Below are 19,047 nucleotides of genomic sequence, written 5' to 3' on the forward strand. Positions count from 1 at the left end.
AGTCTGCAGTTGAAGAGCGTTACAGTCAGTCATATTTGATAATTTTCGGTAATGAAGAACACAGTAATGAGAAGTTGTCTCACGATAGTAGCTGATCCATTGAACCTGGTGTTTCCTGAGCATCGCTTGTATCAGTCGTACACAGTCGTCTCACCATTGCAAACTCGTAATCATTTCTACATCGTCGCAAGTCAGACAAGGATCTGTCCTCGACACAGCCGAAAAGGTCCTTAAAATTTTGCTCTGCTAAATCAAGAACAACTTTGAAAGCTGATTCAATACTTCCACCGCGACTAAAATAAAACAAGTGCATTTGGGGCCAGGCTCGCTTTGCCCGATAAATATCCATTAGGTTATCCGCTGTAGGACACCGCTTGGATTGAAGACACTCGACTATGGTGGAGAAAAATAGCCGAAAACCCTTGCGCACCACTTTACTTTTCTTAAATGCCGAGTGAATATTTTTGGGGGTGTACTGAAGTACGTTGATTCTGGATAGAAGCCGATTGGGCATTGTTTCGGTTGACGCAAATCTATCCAAAATTTCTTCAGCACTTTGCTGTAGGCTCTTGCTCATATAGGGACTTAGATATCCTCCAAGACAGAAGCCGCAAGTACAACCGAATCGAGTTCGATTCCAACGATCTGTGTCGTCCTTGGGTGACCACCCACGCATAGCACACATGCATAAAGCCGCATTTTCGTCAAATCCGGCAAACTTGTCGGCTCGGACTGTGAAGCGTTGATTAACGTGATAATGACCCAACCGTGTTTCCTCGAGTTTGGCCTGCAATGCCTCTATTGGAGTGTAGCCTTGGATGTTTCGGTCGCTTTTCAGGTGTGGGTGATCGGTAGTGAGAGAATGTAAAATCCATGAAACGCACATTGGCTTGAAGTGGCAAGCTGCTGTGTGAAGAAGATTGTTTCTCTCATTATCCTCCATTTTCTCCAAGTCTGCCAGCGAACTGTCATGTTCTGTCGCGTATTCTTTAAGCAGCGTAAGACACTGGGAATCGGAAAGGCTCTGCAGCGCATTATGGATCGGGTACAATCGAGCGAATCCGCTCCTAGTCTTCTCTCCAAAATAGTCTGCTGCGACTTGGTGATTCGAAGATATATTCTCTCTGTAGTCGAAATTGCCATCAGCACCGATGGGTGCGCTAACATGGACAGTTTTACTCTTCGGCACTTCAGGCTGCGAGTCGTCCGAGTCGTAGTCGTCAAATAATCGTTCCGCTTCCAGAGGGTCTAGATCCTCGATGACCGGAACACTGCGTGAAGGGTGGTGGACATCCATGTTAGATAAGGCAAACCAGTGGCTAGTCCCTATGCGTCGGAACCCAAGGTCCCTGAAAAATCTAACGGCTACTGAATGTTGCGCGTCCGCCATGTCAAAACGTTCTTTTTTTGTTTTACCTGCACGATCTCGCAGATCTTCACCGCGGTGCAAACAAGTTGGATACGCCAACACGAAGCGAACATTGTTGACAAGATATATTGATTTCTTGATCATGTCCAGTACCAATTTCCGACCAATGCCCTGGCGACGAAATTTACTCATGACAGTAACTGTTTCAATGATCAGAAAATTGCCCTCATTTAGCTCGCTCCCCCAAACCCCCAGTCCCTTTCGGATAGGATGATGTATGTATTCTTCTTTCAAACAGCCATGTCGATCAAATATATCGAGCGCCAGTTGCATAGTGCCGGAGCTTGGGTATTCCATATTCTCAAGAAATTGCCAGGCGATTCTATCCCGACGAACTACAAGGCCAAATGCATCGCCTATCTCCCTTTCTCGACCGTTCTTGCGTATAGTGGCATGTCCCCTGACTGGAAATAACCAGCTCTCAAATGGTTTGTATGCCAGGGATTCTTTTTCGTGGGTACTTCTTACTTTGACCATTGTTGTTGTAGCCATTTCTAGCTGAAACGGGAGCTTGGTTGATCGAGTCTCAAAATATGGGAACGATGAAGCTAAGAAATGGTGAAATAAATGTGGAAAAGATTGCGAGTTTGGGAAAACTAAACGGTGCATATATAGATTAATTCAATTGATCGGTTGATGCCAACCACTTATGCTAAGCCACCTCGAACGACAAGGATATTTTCTTTCAAGGATTTCTTGTCGCTAGATCTTTGTCGGTACATATGTAGCTCTGTATCTTGCAGCACTAGTGACGGGGCTGTGTTTACCACCACCCGCACTCAAGTGCTTGTTATTTTTCGTAAAAATTTGAAAACTCAAGCCTGCTGTACTCCGTTTATGTCCCTCAGAGTACATACAAAATCCTGACCTGCTCGAGTGTTTCAATGGTTCCTACAACTATTCGAGTGTTTTTGTGTTATTTTCTCACTATATAGACCGTCAGTAATCAAAGTTAGCACATACGACCCGAGGGCGTGGAAAGCCGTACTAAAGCCGCGTACCACCAACAAATCTCTGCCGGAAAAGCGATCCCGGAACCGCCCTTGAATGGCCCAGAATGCCATGAATTAAAGAGGCAAGTCATATTTTCAATTATGGTGAGCACTGCCGTAATTATAGCTGTTGTATGTTTTTGTTTTTTTTATTTAATTTTCTTCTTTGTAATTGCAAATCAGCTTGCTGCCGCCCGCATCTTCCCGAAACATCCGTAAATGAGCCAGGGCTCTCGGTTATACTTGCCATTGTTCTTCTCATCATTCATTTCTCGATTTCCCCGCATTTCAGGCAACAATTTCAGCCTAATAGCAACACTTGGAATCGAACAATGTTTTCCTAGTTACCGACTTTTCTCTCTGTGCCTATTGCCCTGCTTTCAAATTAGTCTGTAATTTAGTAAGTTCTTGTTTATAACTTTTTCTGCTACGATGCACAGAAAGGCTTTGAGCAGAATTGCTGGAATCACCCCCCCAAGCCTATATGACGAAAATGGATGGACTTGTGTAATGAAAACCATTAATCGTAACTCTTTTTATATTCCGCATTGTCACTAACGCAATTGAATATGTTAATTCTAGTGCAAATGCGGCCAGTGGTATTCAAGTGAAAGCAACTGCAAATGCCACCATACCCGATGCAACAGCTGCAACTCTGATTTAGCCATGACTTCCAAGATTAACCAAATGTTAGATCTGTCATTTGGCATGTGGATAACTATGCCTCCAGGTTCTACGCTGTGGTACTGCGTGAGTTGATCTTCTATCTCATCAAACAAACCCTAGCATATCTTCCGTTTGTTCATTCCTTATATCCCTCGGCCGAAAATATGAAGCTCTAAAGAAACTTTCAACTAATTAAATCTAAAGTGTACTTGCGGATCAGGCCCACACAGGCTGAATTTCTGTTCTGATTGCGGGCACCAAATATGTAACTCATGTCGGATGGAATCGTATGATAAATAGGGCGCTGTCCATTTGGACTCTGGATTGAACACAATGCTCAAGACTTTTCATTCTACCTCTTGTTTATGAAGGGAGAGATTTTGTCTTCCAAGAATAATGTAAATCTAGGCCTTTCTTCTCTTTTTTTTTCGCCTAGGAGAGAATGCTGGTTCCCGAATTCATCACCGTGCCAATTTTCTGCATCATAGACTTCACAGTCGTGTCAATACGTTGCAGGTTGAAAGAGACAATGACAGAAACGAGTGAAAATGGAAGTAAAACTGCCATATACAATGTCCACGTCCCAGCAACCTGCATAAAATTCATACTGAAGATTGCCTAAGCAGGACTCATCAGCACTATGGTTGTGTGCTTATAGCATCATGTAACTTACAGTAACCAGGCTCAAAGGGAGGTAGAACTATGAAGGAGTTGTTAGAAGCTGTAAATCACGATTGTATAATTAGAGCCTGAACAAACCACTGTCATTTTGGTCAAGAGTCCAATATCCACGGCTTGTCTATTGGATATCCTAGTCTCCATGAGAGCGGACGCATTGAAGATCTCACATAATCAGCATGTATTGTATGCAAAAGTGGCGAATAGAAGTTACTCTACCATGCTCCTTCGGCTTTCAAACGCTGTGATGCGTTGTGTAAGTATGGTGTGGAAGTACTGCATTTCTGAGACATCTCGGTCCAATATTTGAAGATATCTGGGTACTTTCGAGGAGTAGTTCAAACTTTCGTCAGCTGAGTGAAAAATTGGTAGATGCATACGACTAAACTCTTGCCATGAGTCAATGGTTTTGACAAGCTGGTTTGCGAAAAGCTGTAAAACTTGAATCGCCCAGGTGTAATCGTTTATTCGAGGTAGATCAACCGTTTTCCCCACTGTTAATTGTGGTGGTGGTTTTTGAAATATATCTTTTTCCTAGAAGAAGCATGAATGTCAGATAAAAGAGACGTTTGGAGAGAACGTTGACAAGGAAGGACACACCAGATCTCTCAGTCTTAGTTCCAAAGTCTCCACCAAATTTCGCCACTCCAACGTAGCTTGACTCATGCGTCGACACAAGACTAACAAGAAGTACTCGCGTGGATTCCAGTAGGGAGATATGTATGATGCGTCCTGTCCAGACGGGGCATCTTGAAGGGTAGCAAGACAGTTTTTCAATGTATCTTTCCCTTCCACTTTTTGTTCAAAGTGTGTCTCAACCAAACAATAAAGGGTCCACACCCACTCGTCCACACCTACTAGCAAGACCGACACTTGAGTCTCATGGAAATACTCTTGCTGTGTTGGCTCACAGCCTCTAGTCAGACTATCCGCGAAAACACCCGACCGCCGACCTACGACGATGTCAAACCCATCTAGAGCCTTGGATGATCTTCGAAGTGCGAAATACGATATATGAAACTCTAGGGCGTACGGAGTTGCCGGCCGAATTGGATAATCCTAGAACACGTTTTCGAAATTAGCTCGATTAGCTACATAGTTTGGTCGTAGAATTTGGTATATGTACCATGGAAACTCCAATGTATGTTCGGTTTGTAACATAACGTGAAAGAAATTCTCGCAGAAATACAGCGTAACGGCGCGACACAGCAAGTATGAGGCCAGCAGCGCATGAAGGTGAAATATTCTCAATGTATCTTTTTTTTTGTCTTGTCAGTTAAAAGGAGCTTATAGATGTGATTTATAGCCACGATGATACTAACATGCTTCGTCTTTCTGGTGATGTACTTCCTAACTGGTCTCGCTTTCTCAGGTCAGACCCGATCTTGAAATAATATAAGAACGAAAGTAACACAATAAAGCCAAAAAAAAATAATTGCAAATTAAGACCGAGAAGATTTTTGGAAAAAAAAATAAATGAGATACAGAAATAATTTGAGAGAACGAAGGAGATTTAAACCTACTACTTGCACAAGTTTCTCATAACACTCTTTGCAATCGAGAAGACCAGTATACTCTGCACTGCCTCGCGGAGGGTAGTCCTCGTAGCCCTGCCAATTTCGAGACATGAACATATTCGACGCCTGATTGTCTATTCTCTCATCAAACAACACAGTTTTAACAAGATCTGCAGGATTTAGAGACCTGACGCCATTATCGAACATGTAAAGATCTGCATGGCTCAAGAAATCGCGAAGACCTTGATAGTTGTATGCTCTGGGAATTAATCCATGACTCTGCTGATCAAGGAATTTTTCGATTTTACTTTTAGCACTCCCAGAAGAATCAGGCTTGAATGGTTTGTGATTTTCTGACTGGTAAAGCTTGAGGTTCCGTTTCATGAATTTAGGATCCCAGCGAAGGTGCGGTGTAGTAATCGAGAAATTATACCGGGGGGTTGTCAAGGTGGTCGTCATATTTTATATCTAGGCTTGATATATACCAATTTTAATGGATCTGAAAATAATAACTGGGAATAGAATAATAAATATCGCACAACACCACACAAAAATTGAGGTGGCAAGGCTGCATATGTACCGTACTACTGTCAGCCTTGCTTTGAGATCACGTAGCGATTGGCTCTAACATATACGCTGAGCCGCTAAGTAAACAGACTAAGTAAACAAACACCCTTTTTGAAAAGATACAATAATTGTTCCTTCTAATGGTTATCAGGTGGGTGGTTTATTCTACTCGGTCGTGATCCCATACTGCTCATGGGGAATTTTACAACGATATTACCTAAATAACAATCATTCACTTCACGAATGTCAAAGTCTTGATCATCTTACGAGTAAAGATTAGCGTCATACGGAACTCGATTTGATTAACAAAATTGTTTCATACTCTACGCATTCGTACGCCGTCTTTTGGTACTGAACGTTGAAATGCGCCTATTAGAAAATTTTCATCAAATTTAATCCTTAATTAGGATTATTTAGATATACTATACCAGATATAGTATATATCTAGCTAATTAAACTAGATCTAGGTACTATGCACTAGTCTAAGGATAGTGATCCTACATGTAGGAGGGGGGCAATTCCATCGCCTGTCGTACAATTCGAAATTCTCTTTATTTGTTTATTTACTCACTTTTTATTTCTTATATTATTTATTAATTAACTTATTTATTTCTATTTATTTATATAAACATTAGTTTAGGCCTTTACTTATAACTTGCTAATAAGGGTATTAGCTTTTTTAAAGAATAATAGTGTTATAGCTGATAAATATCTCTGGCTAGGCTTGGCAATATATCATGTGTGCAGGTCAACTGGTCTATAAAGATCATCATTTACTCACTCGATAGCTTCTTGATAATTACAACTTCATTATCATGAGATTCATTTATCCATCCCGGTAGGATGTTATAGATATTTATTCTTTCAATGAGATATAATTATTTCAATGTCTGAATTATTAACCCTAACCTCCATAACCCTAAGGACACAGAACAGAAACCATAAAATCACAAACACAATGCGCTCTGGGTTGTCCGCTGCGTTTTCCGCCGACATGGTATAACCAGCATTCGCTAGCTTATGGCGATGGCGATGGCGATGGCGAATCTTCCTTGAATCGCCCTGAACCACCTTGAGCAGTCGTGAATAAAAGCAGCGGACAAGGCATTATCCGTTGAATAAGTAACACCAGTTGACCTAGCTATGGCAATACTATCGCGATATATTGTTTTGAACGGAGCTATCTCCATCATATCTTGCCTTTTATGGAGTAGGTTAATGTTGACTAGCCTATTTCCCACAAAAGCTGTTACTTGGCTGATACAAAGCTAACATCGCTAACATCACCCCCCGGAAATGTCATGTATTTTATTCATATGCTCGTCAAGTTTGGTAAACCCATAATAAGACCGCATTCTTCTCCCCTGGAATCTGGAGTTCCTGCATGCCCCACGTGTGTAAAGTAGAAAAGAGTATGTCATATTACCCTTATGGATATGTGTACGTATAGCCGACGGTTAAATTATCCCTTATGTACCATTCCCCGTTTTGTATAAAATTTTAATGTCTCTATAGCCTGTGTCCTACCGTCATTGTCTTTAGAATCTGGGTTGAGTGCGTCATTGGGTAGCAGAAGCTTGACCGCTGTCTCGCGCCATATTCTGCTGCGTGACAGCGGTATCTTACCTGAATAACGTCCCCACGCAGTAATGTGTGAAGTCTCTGGAGTCTGAAGAGTCAAATTTATAGTTAGTGCTTACATGACGTTCGATGGCGCAGTAATACTAGTCATCGCATGGTACAGTCAAGAGTCAGTGCTTACGTGAAGCGTAGTAACACTAAGTCATGGTACAGTCAGAAAGCGCAGCATTGACGATCGCTTCCCGATTTGTCTTGATCATACATATCTAATCAATCTAAAAGATGTCAATTCATAGAATAACCGCACAATAATTTTTTTTTAAAAAATATTATGAAATCTAATTGCGTATAATATAACGAATCGGACACTAGGTTCGCCACTTCTTCCCGAAAACGCGCTCTATATTTTATCCCACATAATTCAACGCGCAACCAATTCACGACGAAAATCAAAGGAATCATCTTTTATGACCTCTCGATATTAGCTATTACAGTTTTAAAGCGACAATATAGACAACTTATTGAACAGCAGATAAGGCTCAGGTTCAGCTATATCGACAAGTATAACTTTTTTTTGGAGGCTCACATAATAAACATATAAAGCTAAGACTATTCAGAATAGCTTCACAGCGACTAGATTAGTGCCGTTTGATTTAGATCAAGTCTATTAACAGATTGTTATCCAATTGAAGTCTCTTATATCTCTTAATTAAAAGCAATCCATTGACAATCCTCTTGCTTACAAACACCTCAATCCACATCAGTTTATACATCAATTGAGTGCGATCAAGAAGAATATAAGCTGGTGGAATCAACCATATCAGAAGTAATTGATCAAGCAATTGACTGCATGTAAAGCTTATGAAATGAATATTAATAAACTTTTTATTATACCAAAAGAAGTTCATGATTTCTAGATTGCGCATAAAAAAGAAAAGCAAAAACACCGACACGTTAGAAAATAGATATTTTATAAGCAAGGTAATATTAGAGAGTAAGCTCAAGTACTTATAAGAAGCCCGATTAAGGTATTTCAATCTATAACCACGGGCCAGGCCCGAGCTTCCAGTCTTTCAACCTTGCGTGCAACGTCAATTTCGCTGCGGTGGTTATAGTATTACGGGGCATAATATTCTTTTCTTTGTATAGAATTTGCCCGAATTATTTATCTAATTAGCACTATCTCTACACTTGTTCCCGGTAAAAGCATAGATAAGTAATGAGAAGAGTAAAGCACGTGCTGCTATCAAACAACTCGTAGCCCTAATTCTGGCCTAAGTGACTGTTGCCCTTCGGGCCTTTATTGCTACTAAAGTAGTTTATGTTAGCCATAACGCACTTTATTAGGCTATATGGGACCAAAGGCAAGCAATCAACAGTTCAATCAATCAATCTCAGAACAAATATATCCCATTGACATAACTACATTACCTACTCAAAGCATTTAAGGAAATCACTGCTGGGGTAATATGACTGGAATAATCAGGCGCTCCATGTACATAAATTATTTTATTAATGAGTGAGAAATCTAGCTGAATGATCATAAAAACGTTAAGAAGAGCTGTTCAATAGGCGCACAAGCCTATCCAATTGTGTAGCATCCGTAGCCCACGTAGTTAAGAAACGCACCACGGCCTCTGTCTCCCCTCGATTTTCCCAAATATAAAAGACGAAATGCTCTTGCAACCTCTTGATTACATCCCACGGTAGGACCGTAAAAACCGAATTTGTCTCAGTCGTAGCCAATACCGTGAATCCAGCCTCGGAGATGCCGGCAGACAGCGTCTCGGCAAACAGATTAGCCTTGAGGGAAAGATCAAAGTACAGGTTCTCGCGGAAGAGCTCGGCGAACTGTGAACCGATTACTCGGCCATTGGCGATGAGGGAACCGTGCTGCTTAATGTAGAACTCAAATTCTGAAGCTATGCTCGGGTCTTTGACCACGACGGCCTCACCCAACAAGGCGCCATTCTTGGTTCCGCCAATCCAGAATATGTCCGTCAGCTCCAGGATATCCTGCAAGGTCAGGTCGCTGGCCTTTGACATGAGGGCTTTCCCGATGCGAGCACCGTCCATGAAGAGAAGCAGTCCCTTGTCTTGGCAGATTTGCTTGATAGCTGTGAGCTCCTCCTTGGTATAAACGGTACCGATCTCGGTTGCGTTCGAGATGTATACCAAGCGAGGTTTTGCCATGTGGGGGAAATGCCAATGATCGTCTATGGCTTGCTGGATAGCTTTTGGGGTTACCTTTCCATTCTGCGGCGCGACATGGATGATTTTATGACCACTTAATTCTATCGCGCCTGTCTCCCTGGCTATGATGTGCCCAGAAGTCGCAGAAATTACGGCTTCATGTGGTCGCAGGCAAGCCGCGATGGAGATGGCGTTAGCTGCTGTTCCAGTGGGCACGAAGAAGATGCCAACGTCGTCGCGGCCCAAGTGCCGGCGAATCCTTTGCCGCGCAGACTCGCTGTATCTGTCCTTGCCATATGAAGTCTCTTGTGTTGTGTTGGCAGCCACCAGGGCCTTGAGTAGAGCAGGGTGTGCTCCTCCGCTCTGGTCATCAAGGAGGCTGTAGCGGTTTAACTGTTCAGGGGATGCCATTTTACCCAAAGGAACCTGAGTATAAAGTATCACGCTCCTTAAAAAAAAGCATACAATACTCATTGTGACTTATATATGAATTATAGGGCTAGCTTATCTCTGGCTTAGTCATGCCTACTGTTTCGTCAATTCCCTGACGGGGTTTGTCAGCGTCAAATGTAACATGACAAAGGCGGTCAGTGTGAACAATTTTATATGATTACAAGTCGAGATAAATAATACGTGAATGTTATTAGTTGAAAATAGCTGCTAGCTGATAAGATTACAAGATGTCTAAAGCCTCACATTGTCTTAACTTATACCATGAGAAATAGCAAAAGTAGAAAGATAAACCTAGAAAAAGAAAAATCTGTTACTATATAGAATAAGATATTAAATATTGACCTATTAAAAAGAATAAACTAAAGCTGTTAGCACTAAGGGGTATTAGGATAATAACATTGAACATGCAGGCCATACCCTGGGATCTCTTAGTTACATGTAGGATCTACGTAATTTATTTTCAAAAGTATAATAATAAAAACCTAAATTTGTATATACTTCTTATTTAGGTTTAGTTTAATTATAAGCTTTTTCTTTTAATTATAGTATTCTAGGTACTTGGTGAAAATTTTTGAAAAATTTCTAGATCTCTTAAAAATCCTTGATAGCTCTAATACTGTGTTAATAAATAGGAACCCAGCGCAGATGCCTGAAAATAATATTATTGTCAAACCTGACAAAAAATGGTGTTGGGTCAGGAGTGGGTCCTGACATGAACAATGAACATCAGGTACAGTCAGACAGCCCCCCACCTTCAGTCATTATCGCTCACAATTTTGTACATTTGGTGAGTATGCCAGTGGAAGCTGCGGGGGAGTGCATCAGGTCTGTTTTTTAATTTCACCTTTGACTTACCTTGGATTTCTGCTCATTCCTTTTCCATTTGATCGCGTTTACAGCTATCTAGCTGTTCTTTTTGATCAATCATGGCCTACAAGGTCGTCGCCAAACCTGTTGACGGATCCGAGGCGTCGTGGACGGTGTCGTGGAAGATTGTTGGGCATGAATCCAAACAGTCGTTCCAGTCGGCAGATATAACCTTTGAGCAGAGCTCGGCACCTGTCGATTTCGCACTTCATGATGCTGGCGTGCGCGTTTTCCTGGAGTCGGCGAAAGGAGACCGGAGTGAGCTTCAGCCCGCAGATCTCGGTCATCCTCAGGCATTCGAGTTCCTCCTCGAGACGCTTGAAGCGACTGGAGAGAAAGGGCCGAGAGCTATCAAGCTGGTAACTCCGCACGACAAGGGCAACATCATTCGATCGGACATCGTTCCCCAACGAATGCAAGACCTCGAATACATCGAGAAGACGACAGCGTTTGCTCAGCCTCTACAGCTTTTTTCTGGTGAAGAGTGGACTGCATCGACCGAGTTCGCGACTCTTTTCAAGAGTTCCGCTGGAGTCATCCGGCTGCGTGACATTCCCACCACACAGATCACCGATGCAGCCCTGCAAGTCCTCGAGAGCGAGCTCCATAATCGCCTGCCCACTCCTTTGGTAGTGGCCGGTCTCAAGCGCCGAACCATAGTCTTTCTAGAAGGAAGTGAGGTTCTCCCGAACAGAGGAGGCTGTGCCGCGCGATTCTACGGAGCGGCAGAGTCACTAGGTATCGATCTCGTTGTCCTGGCCGTCGAAGGGCACTGGCTGCAGGGTTCCGAGTACGCTCACTGGCGCAAAGCGTTTATACCGATCGAGTTTGGATTCGATGCCGACTTCCCGTCGAGGATTGTCGCTGCTGTGAGGCAATACGATGGACCCGTCGATGGTATCCTCACCATCTTTGACAGTTACCAGATCGCCCTATCCATTGCTGCAACCGAGCTTGGCCTGCCTACCGAGCCTACTTCTGCTTACGAAGTGGCCACTGACAAATACAAGATGAGCGCTTTTGAGGGCCGTAAGTCCTTTGTGGCCGCGAGCGCTGAGGAGGCAATGAAGATTGCGCAGACCGAGGATCTCCCATGGCCCATCATTGTCAAGCCTTGCCGAGGCTTTGGCTCAGAGCTTGTCTTTAGAGTCGACAACATCGAGCAATTAGCAGCGGTTGCTGGCCGCATGAACTCGGCCAGACACGGGACCGAGTTTGTTATAGAGCACTACTGCGACGGCCCCGAGGTCGACATTAACTTTGTCGTATACGATGGGAAGATTCTCTTTCACGGTATGTGTTATTTGCCTCTTTTTACTTACTTGGCTAACGCGAAGCAGAGATTGGAGATGAAGATCCTAAGAGCGCCGAAGACGGGTCGGACTCCTTCCACGAACGGGATTGCTGCTCGCCGACTGAACTCCCCAAGCCCGAGCAGGCTGTCCTCCATGACTCTATCGCCAAAACCCTCAACAGGCTCGGTTTCCGCAACGGCATCTACCACTGCGAGGCCCGCGTGGACGACTCGACCGTAGAGTGGCGCCGCACAGAGTCTAACGCCCCAGAACTCGTCCCCCGTTCGACGCACAGCTCCCGCCCCCCATCCTCCTGGCTCATCGAGATTAATCCACGCCCACCTGGATGTAACTCAAGTGACGTTATCGAGACCACGTGGGGCGTTGACTACTGGGCTGTCTTGCTCTCTATCCGGCTGCACGACTCAGACCGCGTACGTGCTTTTTCTCAGCCGTACCGCAACGGCCCCCAGTACTTTGCGGACATGATATTCATCTCGGCCGCCTTTGACAAGTCGAAGAACGGCGTCTGGGAGTCTGGTGAGGTGACAGAGGAGCTGGTTCAGCGGCGCCCAGACCTCGGCCGGCACATCTCGAAGCACCTCACGTTTATGAGGAAGGGCGACAGCATGCCGCATCCGTCGACCGGCGTGAACACATTTGTGGCATATCTCAACGTCTTCTCACGGAGGAGCAGGGCGCACGTGCTGGATATTGCGGCAGCGGTCAGGAAAGAGCTCAGGATTGAATACTCCTAGGTGTATGCACAGTATCGATGGGGCTGTCTGCACTAAACGCAAACGTAGGAACTCAATTTCTGCGAGATATGGTGTGCGAGACGAGATGAGGTTTTCACCTCTTCTGCTTCATTTCCTATGCCTAAACCCATTTGTATAGATTCGTAGTCAAACTGTCTGTAACGATCGAGCTTCTACAATGTACCACCCGAGCTTCACCCTCACATTGGTACCTTCCACCACAGTTATAACGTGGGGAAACTGATGGGAGTTGGATTGTGCGTTGACTTCCCCCTCACGCCGTCATGACCGTGGAAGTACCGATGTTCCTTATGTGCCGGATGTTATTGTATATATCCTATTCTATGAGCTCTTTACGAGGTTTCAACTGCAGAAATTTCAGGGTTCTCGTTTTGCCTGGGCGTCCTATCTCTACATGGCCAAAACCGCACTGTGGACAGCCAAAATTATGGCGTTGAAACATTGAATGTGTTAACTTGTACCAGGATTTCCAGATACTATATTTAGACAAAACCTTTCAACCAGTCTTACCCTTAATTAAATAATGACAATTCTTGGGACTTTTCTAAGAAACATCACACCTGATGATTTTCGGCGTAGCCTAGGGAAACCGATAAAAATTCTGTCAATTCTTAATAATTTCTTTCTGGTATATTCCAAATATAGCGTTATGTTTGTTTCACCCTACTATCGTAAATAAGAACAATGGTTGGCATGCCAGCTGACCCGCTCCTTTCAAAACCATATATCCAAAATTCGACATCTGGAACATTTAGTCAATGAATAGGCCCCCAGAGGCGATAATATGTACTCCATTAACCCATCGGGCTTTCTCCTCACATAAAAATGCAACAGCAAACGCAATCTCCTCGGGCTCGCCCATTCTGGGAGCTACAGGTGTTTGATCTATGATAGGCTGGAGAATTTTCATTTGCTCCCCACCAGCAGCTGCAAAGCCCTCCGTTTTGGTTGGGCCTGGGCTAACTGCATTAACTGTGCATCCGAATTTTGGAGGTAGTTCCTTGGCCCTAGTTTCCATATCAGTTGAGCGTCACAGAGCACTTTACTGCTAAATTACTCACCAACATTTTGTGAATGAGTCAACCATTCCCTTCGTTCCGGCATAAATTGTCTGATTTGGAGGCGGTCCACGAGCTGAAATACTGGCAATATTTATTATTCGACTACCTCTATTAAGATGTGGTAAGCTCGACTGTGTTAGCAGAAATGTACTGCGGCCGTTGACGTTGACCAGCAGGTCCCATTCGTCCAGTGTTTGTTCTTCTAGCGGCTTATTGACTGCTAAACCAGCACAGTTGATAACAATGTCGATCTTTCCCCAGCGTGCCACTGCAGCATCCACGAGACTCTGCGGTCCAGTAGTTGTTGCCATGTTTGCCTCAACGGCAACGGACTCACACGGCAAGGAGCATCTCAGGGCTTCTGCTTCTGCCTCCAGTGATGGAAATGGGTAGTTGATTACTGTCTTTGCACCGCGGGAAGCAAGCTCTCGAATGATGGCGGCACCAATTCCGGAAGACGAGCCGCTTATAATCGCGACTTTGTTAAGGAGGGATTGCTCAGTCATATTGCAGTCAATGAGCCAAGCATGAAGGAAAGAGGGCACCAGAACTGGAGCTGATGATACCGGAGTGTGCGGATGTAGCCAGTTAAATATCGTCGATCAAGCAACCTGCCTCAGCGTGTACGAAGCACGATAGGGATATAGAAGTAATAAAACAGATATAAATTAGATCACCGGAATAGAATTCATCAAACCGGACCAGTTCGACCTAATACAGATGATGTTGTAGGCTGGGTGTTAGCTCCTCAAACAGTTAATTTATTTACGGTCCTCTACCGAACAGAAATCCAGGGCCCCACTAAGATTTACTAGGTTGTTTCTGCCATATATTGAGAAATGACAGATCGGGATGTGGAGGGTTCATCCCGAATTCCGGGGGCCTGAGCCTAGACCACCTGTTGATGATAGAGAGACTAGAGCATAATGAAATACGCATAACCAGGTCCTTGATTTTTTCTTCTCTCTGATAGTGAGCAATGTTGAATCGCTTAAGAAGTCAACGGTCATCTAGAGAGCTATACTAAACTTTAGTTTCTTTCTTATATCAACTGATAGCCTCTAAGGAATGAAATTTTCAATTGACCACACTATAAGACTGTAAATAACTCAACTAGTAACTCTAACAGTCTAATAACTAGATAATATAGATTGGGATGTATCGATTTATTAGTCAAATCTTCCCTTTCAGCGTGTTGGCTAGTCCCGCTGTGCCTGAAACATCGCCTTGGTCCAGGTACGCACAAACTCGTCCTTCTGGATCCCACTTTTGTCGAATATTCTTTAAGCGTGCTGAATTTTCATCTGCCCAATACCGGGTTTGCCGAACCTGAAAATCTGAATCTCCCAGGTATGCCCCAACGCTATGCTTCTCTATGGTTTTCATCGTCTTCTGAACCCAGGTTTGACATCGTAAATCATCTGTCTGGTCTTCCCAAACGGCATACGCAGCAAAATAATGATCCGATTGTACACTGAGTGCCATATCTGGTAGCTGCCGTCGACTGCACGGATTCATCGCGTACCATAGAGAAAATGCCTTTCTGTGCGGAAGGGTAGTAAACCCATTTTCTAGAACAGCGACAACATCCGAGTCGTTATCGATGTATGCATTATCAACACAGTAACGATGTCTGTCTGGGTTCGCTTTTGCTTGGCTAATATACTGCTTATCCAAGCTATCTTCTTGACAGAACCATTCTTCAAAGGCCCCCAGAGGTCTTGTTTCTTGAGCCGGTCGGAGTGCGTGTTCGGCTTCATTCTCGGTGCCTTTCATAGTGACGAAGAGTACAAAAAAGCACAATTCATCTTTTTGTTCGGGGTATTGCGAAACGGCAGCTATTTCAGTGTCGTGGTCATAACCCGGTGCTATTGATAGGACCCAATCGAAAACTTGTCGATACATGCTAATAGGGTAGAGATAGCCAGATGACCGGAAACCTCTTCTGGGATATTCGCGGACTTTTAAATGAAACCTAGAAATTATACCTGGAAATCCTGGGGAATGAAGTCAGCTTGCCGAGAAGTTATGATCCTTGCCATTTGGTTTGGGTTGTACCTGGGCCTGCCCCTCGAGCCGCCCAATAGAGGTCTTGATTTTGTTGAGCGTTACAGTGAAGCTTTTCTCCTTGTACAGTGACAACATCAACGGCCTTAACTTGTTCGCAAGCCCATCCCCATCCCTAGGTCAAGATCAGCATCTGCAACGAAAGTGGCTCGAAGGGTTGTAATTTGATTAATAGTTTTTATCATCCGAAGAGAAACTTACGCGGCAGTTCCATCCCATCCCCCCTTGCAATAAAAAACCCCCGATTCCAACATCAGGGCAATGCCCCCCAGCAAACATCAGTTCATGTTTGTTGAGGACAGAGTTGATATCTCTCCCAGTCATGCTAGGGGTTGCCTTTGCGATTTTTCCCTCTGGATCATACTCTAGGCTCTTGTAATCACCCAAATCAATTAAAACCGAGTTGTCTCGCACACTCCATGCAGCCCATGAGTGACCGCCAGACCGAACCGCAACTCTACAATTGCACTCTGCAGCCAACTTTACTGCTGCAACAATGTCATCTTCGGATTTTGCCTTCACTATAGCCAATGGAAATCGGCTTGGACGACGGTGGTTGAAAACACGGCCAATTCTAGCCTCTTCGTAAGTAGCTTCATCGGCTGTATCGCGCCAAGTAATTTGCATGGTTGCGGAAACGATAGCAAGTTCAGAGTTAAGCAGTGGGCTAAAGATTCGCGAGCAAGTCTGCCCTATTACACCTTTAGATGCTACCCGTGCTTATATGGAGCTATTAATATGTCTACTATATGCCGAGTTCGGCATCATATACAAGTCTGATGTGGGGGACCTGGTCCGATACGTGGAGAATCCTCAACAATTACCCCGTGGGGAAGCTTGCAGATCGGATACGATGTGGGCCACTTTCGGGTTGGTGAAGCTTGTGTTCACAAACACGCGTTCGATACTCATAATATCACCGCAAAAAGATGCGTGTTGAAGATTTATTATAATTGCTAGTACTTTCCTTTGCTCGTCGCCCCCTTTTAAATGACACATTTCCGCTATCGCCCGGTGAACATCCATGTAGATTACCAGTGAGGTTTTATATCGCAATGGATCTCCAGAAAACCGCGTCCCTAAGGCCAAATGAAACAAGAACCGATGTGCTAGGCAGCCTACGCCTGCGGCATCAGGAGACAAATGAGATAATCTTGATTCCAATACCCACAGATGATCCCAACGACCCGTTGAATTGGTGAGCCACTCTCGGGTTCCTTCATATTAATATCAGGACGGCGTTTGTCTAATAACAGCAATGTAGGTCGAGGCCATTTCGTTACTACATAGCCTTTGTGGTTTGCCTGGCTGTCTTTTTCTGTAACTTCTTGGCTGCAGGACCGACAGTAGCGATTGTGGAAACCACCGTGGACTTCTTTGGCCCCGAGGGCCCCAATTTCAGTGCCCAGATCTCAAAAGTAGCGTTCTTCTATACAACAACTGCCCTCACCCAGGGCGTGGGAATGCTCTTTTGGATGCCGTTGATCGTAAAATACGGCCGAAGACCTATCTATGTCATTTCCTTTATACTTTATTTCGCTACAGGAGTATGGTCAGGGTTTGCTAAAACATACAGTGTTGAGTTGGCTGGTCGGATTATCATGGGATTTGCAGCAGGCGCTGGAGAGTGTCTTGGTCCTTTGACTATCGCTGACCTATTTTTTCTGCATGAACGTGGGACCGTGATGGCAACCTACACCGCGGCGCTTTCCATGGGCGTTTCAGGTGGTATCATCATCGATGGGCTTATAACAATCTCCCTCCATTGGCGATATATTTACTATGTTGCCTGCGCCTTGATTGGCGGGGTGACAGTTCTCGTTATTTTTACCTTCCCAGAAACCACCTTCCAACGCAATATTGAACTGTCACATGAATGTTCAGTTACCAAATCAGTTCAAGGGAAGGATGGTTCCAACAGTCTAGCTGCCTCTGACCACAACGAGAATGGAACAATTCATTTGGTTCCAAAGAAAGTAGGCTATATTGAGTCTCTCAAACTTTTCAACAAAACAAATTTCACTTCTGAGCCGCTGCTCCGGGTCTTCGTGCGCCCAATTGTTTTGATTATTCTCCCTTCGGTTCTGTGGACATCGCTTGTTTTCGCAGTGACCATTGGGTTTCTTGTTGCCATCAGTTCAAATTTCGCCACCGCGTTCTCCACGACATACGGTTTCAGCTCATGGGAAACAGGACTATGCTTCATATCTGGACTCTTAGGTTCGTTTATTGGAGTGTTATTTGGGGGTAACGTGTCGGACTGGTGTGCAGACTGGTTCACCAAGCGCAATGGTGGGATCCGAGAACCTGAAATGCGTCTACCATCAATTGTCATTGGAGGAGTTTGTGCCCCAGTCGCCTTGATTCTCTACGGCGTCGGGATAAATAACGAATTGCATTGGATGGTACCAACCCTCGGTCTTGGTATACTGAGTTTTGCTATTGTCCAAGCGACAAATGTGGCTATGGTGTATGTAATCGATTGCTACAGGCCGGCAGTTGGTGAAGTTACCGTCTCTATTTTGTCTTTCAAAGGTGAGTTTTTTTTTTTTTTTTCCTCCATTCCCCGTCGTGAAAATACTAGGATATGTCTTTATATTTGACTAATTTGACTATTGCTGATTCCTGACGTTTTTCATCAGCTGCATTCGGGTTCCTACTCTCGTTTTACACGAATCCGTGGATTGATCTGGAAGGTTATAGTAGAGCCTTTGGCGAAATGGCTTGTATCTCTGGGGTTATGGTAGCCTTTTCAGCTGTGTTCTACTACTGGGGAAAGCCGATCCGTCACAGTACTTGGAAATGGAGTGTCATGCAAAAGTATGGACGTTGGGCCGCCGATCGAGAGGTGGGAGAGTAATGCTTCAAGGTTATCTTCACTTGAGTGATGACTGTATGATAA

General features: G+C 44.2%; 6 protein-coding genes across 6 annotated transcripts; 2 read left to right on the forward strand and 4 right to left on the reverse strand.

Annotated features, from left to right (window-relative positions):
• Window positions 1-79: 79 nt before the first annotated feature.
• On the reverse strand, window positions 80-1,906 carry TRUGW13939_06991 (uncharacterized protein; the record flags this gene model as incomplete). The annotated part of the gene is made up of 1 exon (XM_035490133.1): window positions 80-1,906. One exon carries the CDS (start codon window positions 1,904-1,906, stop codon window positions 80-82), a length of 1,827 nt encoding a protein of 608 aa, XP_035346026.1.
• A 1,613-nt stretch (window positions 1,907-3,519) lies between these two features.
• On the reverse strand, window positions 3,520-5,741 carry TRUGW13939_06992 (uncharacterized protein; the record flags this gene model as incomplete). The annotated part of the gene is made up of 6 exons (XM_035490134.1): window positions 3,520-3,705; window positions 3,761-3,787; window positions 3,847-3,930; window positions 3,985-4,299; window positions 4,366-4,824; window positions 5,289-5,741. The coding sequence occupies 6 exons, from the start codon at window positions 5,739-5,741 to the stop codon at window positions 3,520-3,522; spliced, it is 1,524 nt and encodes a 507-aa protein (XP_035346027.1).
• A 3,240-nt stretch (window positions 5,742-8,981) lies between these two features.
• Window positions 8,982-10,034, reverse strand: TRUGW13939_06993 (uncharacterized protein; the record flags this gene model as incomplete). Its single annotated transcript, XM_035490135.1, has 1 exon — window positions 8,982-10,034. The coding sequence occupies one exon, from the start codon at window positions 10,032-10,034 to the stop codon at window positions 8,982-8,984; it is 1,053 nt and encodes a 350-aa protein (XP_035346028.1).
• A 968-nt stretch (window positions 10,035-11,002) lies between these two features.
• TRUGW13939_06994 (uncharacterized protein) lies at window positions 11,003-12,996 on the forward strand (the record flags this gene model as incomplete). Its single annotated transcript, XM_035490136.1, has 2 exons — window positions 11,003-12,236; window positions 12,284-12,996. The coding sequence occupies 2 exons, from the start codon at window positions 11,003-11,005 to the stop codon at window positions 12,994-12,996; spliced, it is 1,947 nt and encodes a 648-aa protein (XP_035346029.1).
• A 772-nt stretch (window positions 12,997-13,768) lies between these two features.
• TRUGW13939_06995 (uncharacterized protein) lies at window positions 13,769-16,772 on the reverse strand (the record flags this gene model as incomplete). Its single annotated transcript, XM_035490137.1, has 5 exons — window positions 13,769-14,024; window positions 14,079-14,628; window positions 15,323-16,075; window positions 16,137-16,260; window positions 16,347-16,772. The coding sequence occupies 5 exons, from the start codon at window positions 16,770-16,772 to the stop codon at window positions 13,769-13,771; spliced, it is 2,109 nt and encodes a 702-aa protein (XP_035346030.1).
• A 428-nt stretch (window positions 16,773-17,200) lies between these two features.
• Window positions 17,201-19,005, forward strand: TRUGW13939_06996 (uncharacterized protein; the record flags this gene model as incomplete). Its single annotated transcript, XM_035490138.1, has 3 exons — window positions 17,201-17,343; window positions 17,410-18,680; window positions 18,788-19,005. The coding sequence occupies 3 exons, from the start codon at window positions 17,201-17,203 to the stop codon at window positions 19,003-19,005; spliced, it is 1,632 nt and encodes a 543-aa protein (XP_035346031.1).
• Between the last annotated feature and the right edge of the window lie 42 nt (window positions 19,006-19,047).

The sequence above is a fragment of the Talaromyces rugulosus genome, chromosome IV, assembly GCF_013368755.1.
Source record: "Talaromyces rugulosus chromosome IV, complete sequence".
Taxonomy (NCBI): domain Eukaryota; kingdom Fungi; phylum Ascomycota; class Eurotiomycetes; order Eurotiales; family Trichocomaceae; genus Talaromyces; species Talaromyces rugulosus.